The 13551-nt window shown below is 38.7% G+C and overlaps 1 protein-coding gene across 2 annotated transcripts in view; it reads left to right on the forward strand.

The window, feature by feature from the left end:
* The window catches only part of adamts18 (ADAM metallopeptidase with thrombospondin type 1 motif, 18), a 57447-nt gene that overhangs the window by 26001 nt on the left and 17895 nt on the right, over positions 1–13551 (forward strand). For both annotated transcript variants that reach the window (XM_051901377.1, XM_051901378.1), the window contains 6 exons: positions 197–292; positions 1015–1163; positions 6711–6883; positions 9671–9801; positions 9984–10107; positions 10797–11044. In XM_051901377.1, the coding sequence (XP_051757337.1) occupies positions 197–292; positions 1015–1163; positions 6711–6883; positions 9671–9801; positions 9984–10107; positions 10797–11044 (921 nt within the window). The remainder of the gene's footprint in view (positions 1–196; positions 293–1014; positions 1164–6710; positions 6884–9670; positions 9802–9983; positions 10108–10796; positions 11045–13551) is intronic.

A 13551-nucleotide genomic window follows, 5' to 3' on the forward strand; every position in this document is an offset into this window, starting at 1 on the left:
ATGATAATAGCGTGTTTCTTTTGGGCAGCACAGTGATTGATTTTGACAGGCTTTTTTATTTGTTGGGAAAGTTGATTGGCCGTTGCTGTAGAAACAAGAGGTCGGCATGGCGAGGTGCAAGCCAAGGAGGTTGAAGGGTTCCCAGTGGGAGTAGGCTCGTCTTTGACTGTGCTTTCTGTATGTTTGTGCCCACCAGGACATCTGTAAATCGTTGTGGTGCCACAGAACAGGGCACCGTTGTGAGACCAAGTTCATGCCTGCTGCCGAGGGCACCATCTGTGGACTAGACATGGTGAGTGAGTGATTGTCTGTTCACCCTTTTTCTGTCTGAACTCACTGAACCACCATTAAGGATGAATACAGACTGACCAGTCTCTCTCTGCATCTTTCTTCATGCACACCTGCAGTATTGTTCTCTGCTTTGTGTAAATGTTCCATAAGGACGGTTGGTCCTGCGTGCCTTTCCACTGGTTGATGGGGATGAGGGTTAGAGGTGCTGATGTGTGGGACTGTGTGGCTTGGCTGGGCCTAGTCCTGCTCTCCAGGTGTAACTCTGGGCTCCATCCCAAACCAGCAGGCTCAAGATCTCCTCAGCAGATACACTCTCTCCTTTACTTCACATCCCCTCTCATACCTTCTGTTTTACATGAAAGAGATCAGTTTAAAAATGTAAACACATTTTTATGCCTCAGATACAAATTATTATCTCACTAATTATAAGATAACGAGATATGAGCCAAGTCTAAAATGAGATATAAAGCCACACTATAAGATATAAAGTTAGACTTGTGAAATAATATAAAACTGAGAAATAGTCATAATCGCAAGATTGTGACATATAATATAACATTGCGAGATTGCAAGGTCGTAATTGCAAGATATAAAGTCACAATATGAAAAATAAAGAAAAAAATGTGGTAGGTAACTTTTTTTTTTTAATCTGAGGAAGAAAGAGGTTTTCATACATTACTGATCAAGGTGAGATGGCCTTTCTTTTTCTTTCCCATTATGCAGTGGTGCCGGAGAGGACAGTGTGTCAAATTTGGTGATCATGGTCCTAGAGCTGTACATGGCCAGTGGTCGGGCTGGTCTGAGTGGTCCGACTGTTCGCGTACCTGTGGTGGAGGAGTCATGTACCGAGAGAGATCATGCAACAGCCCCAGGTAACCAACAACTCAAAGTTTCAGACACTGTTCTTCAGACTCATTCAGATATTGAGACATCATTATCGTATTTTGAATGAACCATTATGCATTTGAAGAACAGGGTGTTAAATTCAGTTTGTGTTTGTGTTAGAGAGGAAATCCAGATAAACATGGCTTTCGATTGCAAAATAAGTTTTTTAAAATATTGTGCTGTGGCAGGTTGTTTATGCTAATTAAAATTGCTACTGCAGTGAGAAGTGAACGGCACTTTTTTATCATTAGGCTGCCATGAATGGTAGATTAGCTGAGTGGTGGAAACACATGTGTTTTCTGACCAACTGACCCACTGCGACTCATAGATTACGCCCTGAACTTTGACACTCTGCATAATCTTGGATTAAGTGTACTCACTTAATGAGTATGTCAAGGGTTCACCATTTAGAATGCCCTCTAATGAACACACAAGGTCAGTGTATCTACAGAGTACACAGACACATACACTATATAATGATTGCAGCACCAGAAAGAATGAAAATGGAAGCCATTTAAACAAACAAACAATAAATTAACAAATACGTAAATGAATATTAAAACATTTGGCATATGCTTTTATCCAGAGCAACTTACATTGCATTTAAGGTATATAATATAAAGCAGGATTGTTCAAGATGTGAGTGTCTGTCAAATAGTAGATGTAGTTTTTGTGCATTTAGGTTCAGGTGCTTCCTCTCTGTATGTGGTGGCAGGTTTATTTGAGATTGGGTTTTTATAGACCGCAGGTGGCTCTACATGTGGTTTGGTCAAGCTGATGGAACATGGGATTGTGCTTCATCAACATTTGGCTGTCTAGAGCATCTTAACATATTTCTGTTGGAATAGGAAATACTTATAATGCCTTAGACAGCCAGACCAACATGTCTGACACGAACAGTTCCAGTAAAGAAAGCAAGAAAGCAAGAAAGAAACTATTCAAAGTGATATGATGTGAGGTAGAGAACTCAATTAAAGCCTTGCAAATACCCAGCCCAGAAAGGGTACATATGAAATATTAGATTGGGAACACATGATCTATATTATGCATTGTGATCTCATATAATGTGCTTATGTAGGATCCTGGTTTTGATTTAAAGATCCTTCTCATAGATGCACAACATTTAGAGATGTTGCAAAATGATTGCATTTTAAAAGCACATTTCAGGACGAAAAAAAAAAAAAAGTAGGCATTTTCCACATTATTGCATGAAAGCTGTTTTTGAATTCAGATTATGCTGGTTAGAAACCTTTACAATTACCTAAATATGGTTAAGTTTTTGATATGTTGTATTTAATTTGGAAAAAGAAATGGTGAGAATATTTTTTACCCCACAGTTTCTGATTAAATTAATATTACACGGGGATAGACACTGAAGTGCTTTCCGTGTGAATGTTTTCTCTCTCTCTCTTTTTTTTTGTTGTTGTCCTGATTCTGTTTGTCTGTATTAGTCCAATGGTGTCTGATCCACTAAGAGAGGCTTAGGGTGCAGTGAATCTGTTAGATGGGTTTGCTTTTAAGGCAGAATTTGCACTATAATCTGAGATTTTGGGGAGGTATTAGTCTCCATTTTCTCTGTTTTTGCTATCAGTGTGACCCCCCCTCATGGTTCAATAAAAATAAGGGGATATTGTGGCTTTTCATCCTGCAGTCAAGTGAACCATGGTCATTGTAACTGACTTCTCTTCTCATCTGTTTACACATATTTATGAGGTGCACACCACGAATATCCGCCTGCATTCTGTATGAAATTCAGAGTTCATGTGGATCAGAACATTTTTTCTGTATCATTTCACTCGGAAATGATCGAGAACACTTTTCAAAAGAGGCATTTTGATGGATAAACTTCCCTTACGTCTCTCAGACAGCACCTGCAGCAGAATATGTGTTGGTATGTCTTCTGTTTGTGGCGGTGAGGTTCAAGGGGAATCCCCGTACTCATCACTTCAGTATAAGTTCCTCAGGAGACAGCTGTTGAAGCCAAAGGCAAGAGATGTCATCTCACTCAAATAACATTTATCAATAAAAATGATCTGATAAATGTGCTCCCTCGACTGTATCCATACTCAGCTGCCAGATTTACAGGTTCATGTGTCTTTGATATGAGAGTTTGAGAAATATGTCTCTTGGCAACAGCCTAGTGGACATTGTTGTTGATGGGATTGCCTTTTTGAAGTTTGTTTAGTGTACAGGAAATATTGTTAACTAGCAGAATATGGGTAGCATTAATGCACCATTACCAGAGGCCAAAGTTGAAAGAGTAGGATGCATGTATAATCACCCTCAGGACTCCGGAAAGCCTCTAACAAACAAACGATTAAATTTCATTACATCATTGTTTGGTATTGTTTATTTATATGTGGAGGGGTCTGTTTTACTGACTTGACTTTAAAGTGGATACCTAATGGCTAAGAGTGTGGGCATAATGAGGGTTTGATTAAAGATGGGAGTCTTAGTGATGGGTGATGTATTGAGAGAGTGGGATAGAGAAGGATGTGGGTCTAGGTGGGGTTTTTGGGGGGGATTCAGGCAAGCAGACAGACAGGGTGACCTTGTTTTCTCTAAAGTTTGCACCCAGTGCTGCTGTTCAGAGATTTACCATTCCCCAGATTCAAAACAATGCTGCAAAGTCTTGTTGATAGAGAGAAAGAGAGAATAATTTTCCTTTTGCCAACAACTTTGTGTCAAAATTAATTTGGGTGCAGTTGTTTTTAAATGACTAATCAGAAAACCTACACTTATCCTTCCCTTTTCTCTCAATCTCTTTCTGTGCTTTGTGTGTTGTTGTAAGTGCTCTACCATATGGAGCCATAGTAAAACTCTAATAGGATCAGCCTGAAAACCTGCTCCAAAAACAAAAGCAGACATGCACAAACAGCCATCTGACAGCACTGTTAGACTATCATTGATCTCATTGACTTTTGAAAAATGTAATAATTTTCAACTGCAGTGTGTTTATACACCCATAGATCTAGAGTTCCCTGCCTCTTTCAGTCTTGAGATTTACCAAAAACATATTAGTGACATAATAAAAAAGAAAACATTACAGTAACAGTAATTAAAGCCTACAAATTAGTTCCTTGGTTTAATTTGAAGAGTGCAAGTATAAACACAACATGGTTGTAAAATTGCAAGTAGATGAGTTTTGATTTTTGCCATGATGTTTAATGCCCCCAACAATCTTCTATTTAGCCACTTGTTAAAGGATTAGTTCACTTCAGAATTGAAATTTCCTGATAATTTACTCACCCCATGTCATTCAAGATGTTTATGTCTTTCTTTCTTCAGTCGAAAAGAAATTTTGGTTTTTGAGGAAAACATTCCAGGATTTTTCTCCATATAGTGTACTTCACTGGGGTACAACGGGTTGAAGGTCCAAATTGCAGTTTCAGTGCAGCTTCAAAGGGTTCTACACGATCCCAGCCGAGGAATAAGGGTCTTATCTAGCGAAACGATCTGTCATTTTCCCACAAAAAATAAAAATGTATATACTTTTTAACCACAAATGCTCATCTTGCACTGCTCTGTGGTGCGCCACGCATTAAGTAATCATGTTGGAAAGGTCACGCGTGACGTAGGCGGAAGTACCGAGCAAGTGTTTAAGAAGTTTAAGAAGTTTAAGAAGAAAATGAGATGGAGTTTTTTGCCCTACCGCTGTACTTCCGCCTACATCATGCATGACCTTTCCAATGTGATTACGTAATGCGTAACGGATCGCAGAGCAGTGCAAGACAAGCATTTGTGCTTAAAAAGTATATAATTTTTAATTTTTTTTTAGAAAATGACAGATCGTTTCGCTAGATAAGATAACACTTATTCCTTGGCTGGGATCGTCTAGAGCCCTTTGAAGTTTAATCCATTGGTAGCCGTTGAAGTCCACTATATGGAGAAAAATCCTGGAATGTTTTCCTCAAAAACCGTAATTTCTTTTCGATTGAAGAAAGAAAGACAAACATCTTGGATGACATGGGGGTGAGTAAATTATCAGTAAATTTTAATTCTGAAGTGGACTAATCCTTTAACAACTGCAAAAAAAAAAAAAAAAAAATCTCTGCTGTATTTTATGTTCTAAAATAAAACGTGAAAATATTTTGAACCTGTGTTAATCACAGATCTTATTTCAGGCAATATAAAACTCTTTAGAGTAATTTGTTCGATAAGTCACTCTGTATGTTTGTTTTCACTGCAGCTGAATGCACCACCATTCTAGTGTCCCACTTATTCCCACTCTTCAACCCACCAGCAGGTCATGACCCACAGTTTGAAAAAGCCTGCTCTAGACAATAGAAGTATGTTGTCATTTTTGAGATTAACAGCTATTCGTTTATCTCACTGTTTGTGTTTTCCCCACGTGTTTGATCACTGTACATGCATAAAGATGATGAGTGATTTTTAAGACTCATCTGTTCTCTCCGTGAGTGGTTTCCTAACCTCAAGTGTGAACATGCAATAAAAAGCTAAAGGCCAGAGACTAAAAGAACATGCACAGACACACACACATTGCACAGTCCTTTGCTTTGAGGTTAGGCTACAAGAGGGTACCCAAGAGTCTTCCACTTTAAAACATGCAGCCATGCCACAAGCATGCCTCTGCTCTCACAGCCTAAGTTACAGGAGCTGCAGGAAAGATGGTGACTGTTATGTGGCACTCGCAAGCATTCCTGTGGCATTGGGAGGAGGCTGCCGCTCTTCTCTAGCCTCCAGCTGCCTCAGGGTGACGGTTCGAATGCACAGTCCAGAGCCTGAGAGCTGACCTTTTATGATATCCAGCCTTGTGTGCAAGAGTCGGTCATTACAGGTTTCAAAGAATAAAGATGAATGAATTAATTTTCATGCTGGTCCAAGCAGGTTTATGTTAATGTGGTAGTTGTTTTTTGTTGAATCAGCATAGTGATATTGTTCACCAGAAAAAAAGTTCATAGTAGTACCTTAAGAGAACATATAGCCTATTACTACTCTAAGGTACTAAAATGCACCTTTTGAGGGTAGATAAGGTGTGAGGTTGTCCTTTTAAGGGTACTGCCCCAGTGACAAGCTGACAATTTTTGTACATTTTTCTGACAGTGTAGTTAACAGCATCCAAAACAAAACATTTTCAACCAGGTTTCCCATTTGAATGCAATGGGGAAGCAAGTTTACTCAGATTACACAATGTGTAAAGTAGATCAGCACAGCTGTGTGTTGTCTTGTTCAAAATTCAAAATTCAAAAATCATTGCTGTTGAAAACACAAGCGAGTCCAAGTCATGAATGGAATTGCATCCCAAACACGTTATATCTTTTACAGCTGTCAGTTGGGATGTGTTTCAGTCAGACACATCACAGATAACACACAAAGACATTCTCTTAGTGCAGATGCTAATGCACATCATATGAAATGTATCTCACCAGCCCCTCTTCCAAAAAATACTGAATGGCTGTCATTCCACTCGCATGTTGAATGCTTGCTCAGGCACATCTGTTTCTTCTCTTCTTCTCTCTCTCTTTCCCTGCTTCCATGTTCGCTTGTGCTAATTGCTGGTTGTTTCACCCAAGCCCACAGCACAACGGCAAGTTCTGCCAAGGCCCCAGTCGACAGCACCAGCTGTGTAACACCAAGCCATGCCAGCCCAATGGAGTGGACTTCAGAGCTCAGCAGTGCGCCGAGTACAACAGCAAACCCTTCAGGGGATGGTACTACAAATGGAAGCCATACACCAAAGTGGAAGGTATGGGAGATATTTGGGCCTTAACGCATTAATTACGAACAAAAGCAAATGTCTCATTACCTCTTTCCCCACCAGCGTTTTTTTTTGCCAGCCACCACCAGCATTTTTGATCATTTTCACAAAACTTTCATGGCCTCCAGAATATTTTTTGATATGATTATCTGAACATGCAATATATCAAAAGAAAGAACAGAGCCTCTGCTTTAAAAAAACAAACAAACAAACAAAAAAAAAAAAAAAAACATTTTATTCTAGGTTCATGCATTCTTTTTTTTTAATCAACACTTGAACATGGGCAAGTTTCATAAAAAAAGCAACATTTTGAACAATAAGCAGAGAAAATTGCGATCAGATTCAGAACAATGATCAAAACATAGATGGAGTAGATTGCTTCCATCAACACCCCCAAAGCTTGCACAGTCCTATAGCTCATCCTGGGTCAACGTTTCATTCAGTAACATTAGGCAGTTTTGATTTATATGCTGTTTAATGTTTGATGATCACGTTATTTTACATGTGCGTAAGCAATGCTTTTATCGCTTTTTTCAGCGACTTTTTGCCTGTGTTTTGATCTGGAGATTCTGCACTATTTCAGAAGATGTGTAATAGCGCCCCCTACCACATAACAGTGAAAACATGGATTGGCGGAAATTTCCTTCAGTGCCGGGAAAGTGTTGTCATAAATGATGGAAAATTCCGTCAATGGCGAGGAAAGGGTTAACGGTTGGAAGAGAGTGGAAGAGTGGCTTAAAAATCCCTATGCATCTTTGTTTACTGCATGTGTGAGATATAATATTATATAATATAATATAATATTTGCTGCATTATTTGATCAATAAATACAGTAAAAACAGTGATATTGTGAAATTTTATTACAATTTAAAATAACTGTTGTATAAGGAATAAAATTTATTCCTGTGACAGGAAAACTGAATTTTCAGCATCATTTTTCCAGTCATCAGTGTCAGATGATCCTTCAGAAATCATTCTAATAAACTGATTTGGTGCTCAAAAAACATTTATTATTAATTTCAATGTTTAAAACAGTTTTACTGTTTAATATTTTTGTGGAAACTGTGAGACATTTTTTTTTCTGTATTCTTAGATGAATAAAAAGTTCAAAAGAAAAGCATTTATTTGAAATAGAATTTGAATCTAACATTATAAATGTTCTATAAATATAATGTGTCCTTGCTGAATAAAAGTAATTAATTCTTTCAAAAAAGTCTTACTGACGTCAAACTTTTGAACGATATATGCAACCTTGTCAGACAAATTCTTACAACAAACCTCTAAAAACATTCATCTTAGACCTTGCCTACTTAGGTTTTAATACCTTCTGATATCTGACTCAGCTAGAACAGGTGTGTTTTTAAATAGTAATCATGCCCATTTGTTTCTGACAATATGTGTTGAGATTGTTACATCGGACAAACATATTCCACCCAAGCGATTCATCTCACCTAATGTGTGTTGACTGAGCTGTGGATGGATTTGGACTGGAAACATGTAGCCACTCGTTCTGTGAGCGCAGTGCACTGATCAACCCGGTAGGCAGGTTTGTACCTGAAAAGGACCCATTGAGTCTGTTTATGTATTTGGGCTTTCTTATGAGCTAGCGGGCTGGGAGTGAAAAAGGCAAAAGGATAAGAATATTTGGGTACCACCCTGCCAGTTTTCTTAAAACTGATGACAAGAACTAGCGAGGAGATGCTGAGCTGTCTCATGGGGTATCCAGGGGTGTCAGTGGGGTAATTGGAGCTCTAATCAGTAGATCATGTCTGGCCTTGGGATACTTTCAGTGACTAGTACAGGTGTTAGGAAGCACTTGCCCCTGTTTGACTGGGCTTTTTGGCATTAGATCAAATTGGATTAACCACTGACGTCTTCTGTTGATAAGTTTCACTTGGCGTTTACTTTTAGGGGAATTAATCAGAATTAAGCTTTTGTTGTTAAAATTTTTTACTATTGTTTGGTTTCCCTTTCAGCTGCACCTTTAAGCCTGTAACATCATTGTGGTTTTGCAGAATTCAAATGAAGTGATTTACTTTGAAGTGAAAGCACAAGAATTATGATCTAATATGTTCCTGATAGAAGGACAAAATCTAAATCTAACAGTTCATACTGGCCTGCTCTATTGAATAAGCCTGGGTCTGTTTCTTCTGACTGGGAAGTGTGGATGCAGATTCATCTCTGATAGGTCCATATTTTTCTCTCGGTGGGAGAGTTGGATAGAGCCGCCCCTCTTGCATTCCATCTTTATGGGTCCGTTTGTAACAGAGTTTTAAATTTTAGTGCAACATGTGTTTTGTGGGTATGTTCTATACATCATGGTGAGTCTTCCAGTTGCTTCACGGCCAACCACACACAGCTTACACATGCCCAGTAATTAGCACTAGACAGTAGTACACATTTGCATTGTGTCTGCTAGGAATAAAAGATGCATGATAGATATTTTATTTTATTTTATTTTAATTTATTTTATTTTTATGCAGCAATTTGTGTTTGAGCATTCCAGTACTCAAACTTAAACTACTTGACCTACTAAATGTGATATATGGTAATCATGGATTTTTCTGGGTTTGTGCATGTGTCTCAAAGAATTGTTTTCCATTTCCCATAAATGTCCACCTGCATTTTGTCTGAAAAATGTTCATGAGATCATTGCTTCATATGTCCTCATGCGTGAAACTTCATAGCAGCATGCTGAGTGTACCAGTGGACAGCTTAAGAAGATCTAACATAAAATCACTCTGAAGCTAATGACCCTATTCATCTCCTATCTAGAAGAGGACATCTGCAAGCTGTACTGCATTGCTGAGGACTTTGATTTTTTCTTCGCTATGTCCAGCAAAGTCAAAGATGGGACGTCTTGCTCTGACAACAAAGGAGGCGTGTGCATCGATGGGATATGTGAGGTATGTGAGGAGATGCGGATTCTGAGATATATGAGTCATATTTCTGGCATCACATTTACCACTGATTTTTCATTGGTTTTTTAATTGATTGACATGTGCATTTTGTTATTTTCAACAGGCCCAATGGGCTAAACTGAGAATGTGAGTTTGAAAATTTCATTTTAATAACTTTTCCTGTGTAGCCGGTGGGCTGTGACCAGGTGTTGGGATCAAAGGCCTCTCTAGATGCCTGTGGGGTGTGTAAAGGAGACAACTCCACCTGCAAGTTCTACAGTGGCCAGTACACCCTTCAGCACAGAGCCAATGGTAAGGTGCTTGTAGAGGGTGTTCCTTTCATACCTTTCATACCTTCTGACCTTCTCCGACAAATGTTGTGTTGCTTAATATTTTTTTTTGGAAACCTTGATACATTTCAGGACTTTTTGATGAATGTGAAGTTCTTAAGAACAGCATTTATTTGAAATATTATAAATGGCTTTACTGTCATTATTGAACAATTCAATGCATCATTGCTCAATAAAAATATAAATTTCTTTAATTAAAAAAAAATTTCTTACTGACCCCAAACTTTTGAATGGTGTATATAGTGTGAAGAGCCGGTAAAGGGACTGAATTTTGGGTGGGATTGTAATTAGGTGTACTTAATTGTTCTGATTTGATCCAAATAGTTTAGAACTAGTGGCCTATAATGAAATAAAATATGTTCACAGAGACTAAAATTAAATAAAATAAAAATATTGCAGTATACACAAGTCTGTGTGCCACTTTAGAGCTCCTTTCCTCACTCAGACTTAACAGAAGACGGCAATGTATTTTTTAGAGCACTTACACAGCAAGAGCTCTGCAGTCTGGCACCTCATTGCTCTCTTCTGACTGAAGGATGTGATGATAATGCATTACCTCAAAGATGCCTGTTCCCTCTAGGCCTAAAAAATGCATAAACTGCAAAAGTGAACAGACATGGCAAACCTATTTCTCTTTTTCTCTCTCTTCAGAGTATTATCCCGTTGTGATGGTTCCTGCTGGAGCGAGGAGCATCAGGGTGCAGGAGATGGAGATCTCTACCAGCTACCTGGCTGTCCGCAGCCTGAAGCGTGGCACTTACTACCTGACGGGGGATTGGACAGTGGACTGGCCGGGCAAATTTCAGTTTGCTGGCACTACGTTCAACTATCAGCGCTCTTTCAACCGGCCTGAGACCTTGTACGCCACCGGCCCCACTAATGAGACCCTGCTCTTTGAAGTGAGTCACCCCCGTCCCCGTCTGGCCTGACACCTGTTAGTGAATTAGCCATGACAGGGTCTTGGCAAGAGCACCATGGCCATTCGGTCAGATGAAAACAAGGCTGAGGGACAGTGGGTGGGCAAGAGAGATGAGAAACAAAGGAGGGAAAGATAGAGAGAGAGACAGAAAAGAAGGCACACAAATGAGTCAAACAGGCAGACTAACGCCTCTGTTTGGGATTAATTGCAAGCCAGAGCCGACATGGTCATTGTGACTTTCATCTTCAGTATGTGGAGATTCAAGATCAAACGGTGCGACATTGTGAATGGCACTAAGCTTTGAACTCGCTGCACTGTGTGCTCTTAAAAATGGGCAGCACAGGGCACCTTTTACATGATGAAAATGGGTTGAGAAGACCTTTGAGGTTAAGTCATAGTAGGGCCGCTTCATATATCTGCACAGATCTGAAGTGCAGATGGGAAAGAGAGATAATTAGATTTCAGAAGAATCATTTAAACCTTTATACCATTGTGTTCTACTGTAGTAGATCAGTTCTGTGGGATATGTAACATTATGCTTGTTCTCGGAAAGAGAATTTGCTCATTCATGTTACAGCATGATTCATTACAATTAGAAATGGATTTGGTCTCACTTTAAATTTGGTGGCCTTAAACACTATGTACTTACATTTAAATTAATATTTGATACAATGCACTTATTGTGTACATACATGTTTTTACATTGTACTTATATTTATAAATACCTGCATGTAATTACATCTGCAATTACTTTCTGTAATTACATTTATAATTACACTGTTGACCCATCCCTTACACCTTAAACCACCCTTAAATCTACCCATACCACCAAACCTGTCCCTAACCTTACCTGTATCCCACCTCAATATCATAAAAAGTGTTTTGCAATACAATATGAACACAATAAGTACATTGTACTTATTTTTGATGTAAATAGTAGTTAAGGCCACCATGGATTTTGTTACCAGACCAAGAAGAAAAAGTGAGAAAACAACTTTTATGTCTATCTCTGAAAAATAACTTTGCTTACATTGAGGTTAAGGGACAAATAAATTGAGATCTTGTCAAGATTTCAAGTAGAAGACGTTTGTTAAATCAAGATGTAGAGAAAATTAAGTTATGACCATGACAACATAAGACTAAAATAAAGAATAATGCTGTAGCACCAAAACCATTTGATATTTATGCTGCTGAATATTTTCTGAAATATTTGTTGTAACCACCGTAAAAATGTTAATGAGTCAATTTAACTCTAAGTAAGATGAACATGTTTGGATGTCTTTCTGTTGTTCACTTACCAGATACAGCAAATGCAGATACATTAGGTAGGCTACATAAAATCTTTGTAATCATATGTCCTCATAATCATAATTTCTTTTGTTACCAACACCTCAAACTGTTAAAAATCCATTTGGTCTTGATGGTATTGCAGGTGGTGTTGTCTAAGTAAGTTGTACAAAAGTTAGACATGCATCATTTAGTACACTTTCATTTTTATCTTATTTACTGGCCTTTGATCTGCACTGTACTCCACCTGTGAGTTACGTTCATGTAGCATTCCCCTTTATCCTTCATGCCCTCTGTTCATTACGTTTTCCCCAGGGTGGGCAGTGGCAGCAGAGGTCTGATTTGCAGATGAGTTGGCATTAATCTCTCTAAGTATGCTCTGTAATTTAAAAAAGAAGAGGAGGGTAGAGAGAGATTAAAAGATTAAGATTTCTGCAATTGAACTCAGTAGATCAGAGAGGCTTGGGGTCGTAATTCGAGGGAAGCAGCTGGTCAATTATGCTTGACTGGATCTCTCAGTCTACTCTGCTACTTCAGCTTCAAGACCCTTATTGAACTCCAAGGAAAATGCACTTTAAGAAATGTGAATGTACACTTTGACTTGGTTCTAGAACTTGTAATCGGCTCAGCAAGGTGGATTGAGAGGCACTAGACAAGACATATCAGAACGGTTCCCTTCAAACTTGACATGCTTCATGGAAACAACCTTTTAAGATTCATTTAGGTATTGACATTCTTGTATCAGTCCTGTAGCAAGCATAGCTTATAGCAGATCCGGACTGAACAGAACAAATTACCCAGAGAAGATTTAAACATCAAAGAAGGTGGAACCCTGGAGAACACCTACCTATTGCGTAATTGCCATGGACCAATTGTAGTTTGAAGGGCAAACTTTTCCAGAAAGTTCAGCGTATTTTAAAATCCCAAAACCAAACTCCAAATGAACTTGAACTCATTAGGGCTTTTCACACTGCACTTTACCCTGGGTTATCGTCGTTCAATTTAGAAGCGGGGTTAGCATCGCTTTTCACCCGGTGATAACTCCGCATAGCGGTGCCAAACTTGTACAGTGTGAAAAGATGCAGTGTTAGATGCTTAGCAACGGATAACCAATAGCGTGCCTCATATTCACATGCTTTAGACAGTCACAGAAACACTGCATATTGTATATAAACATTAAATTCAGAATTTGAGAGAAAA

The sequence above is a fragment of the Ctenopharyngodon idella genome, chromosome 7 (genome assembly GCF_019924925.1).
Source record: "Ctenopharyngodon idella isolate HZGC_01 chromosome 7, HZGC01, whole genome shotgun sequence".
Taxonomy (NCBI): Eukaryota; Metazoa; Chordata; class Actinopteri; order Cypriniformes; family Xenocyprididae; genus Ctenopharyngodon; species Ctenopharyngodon idella.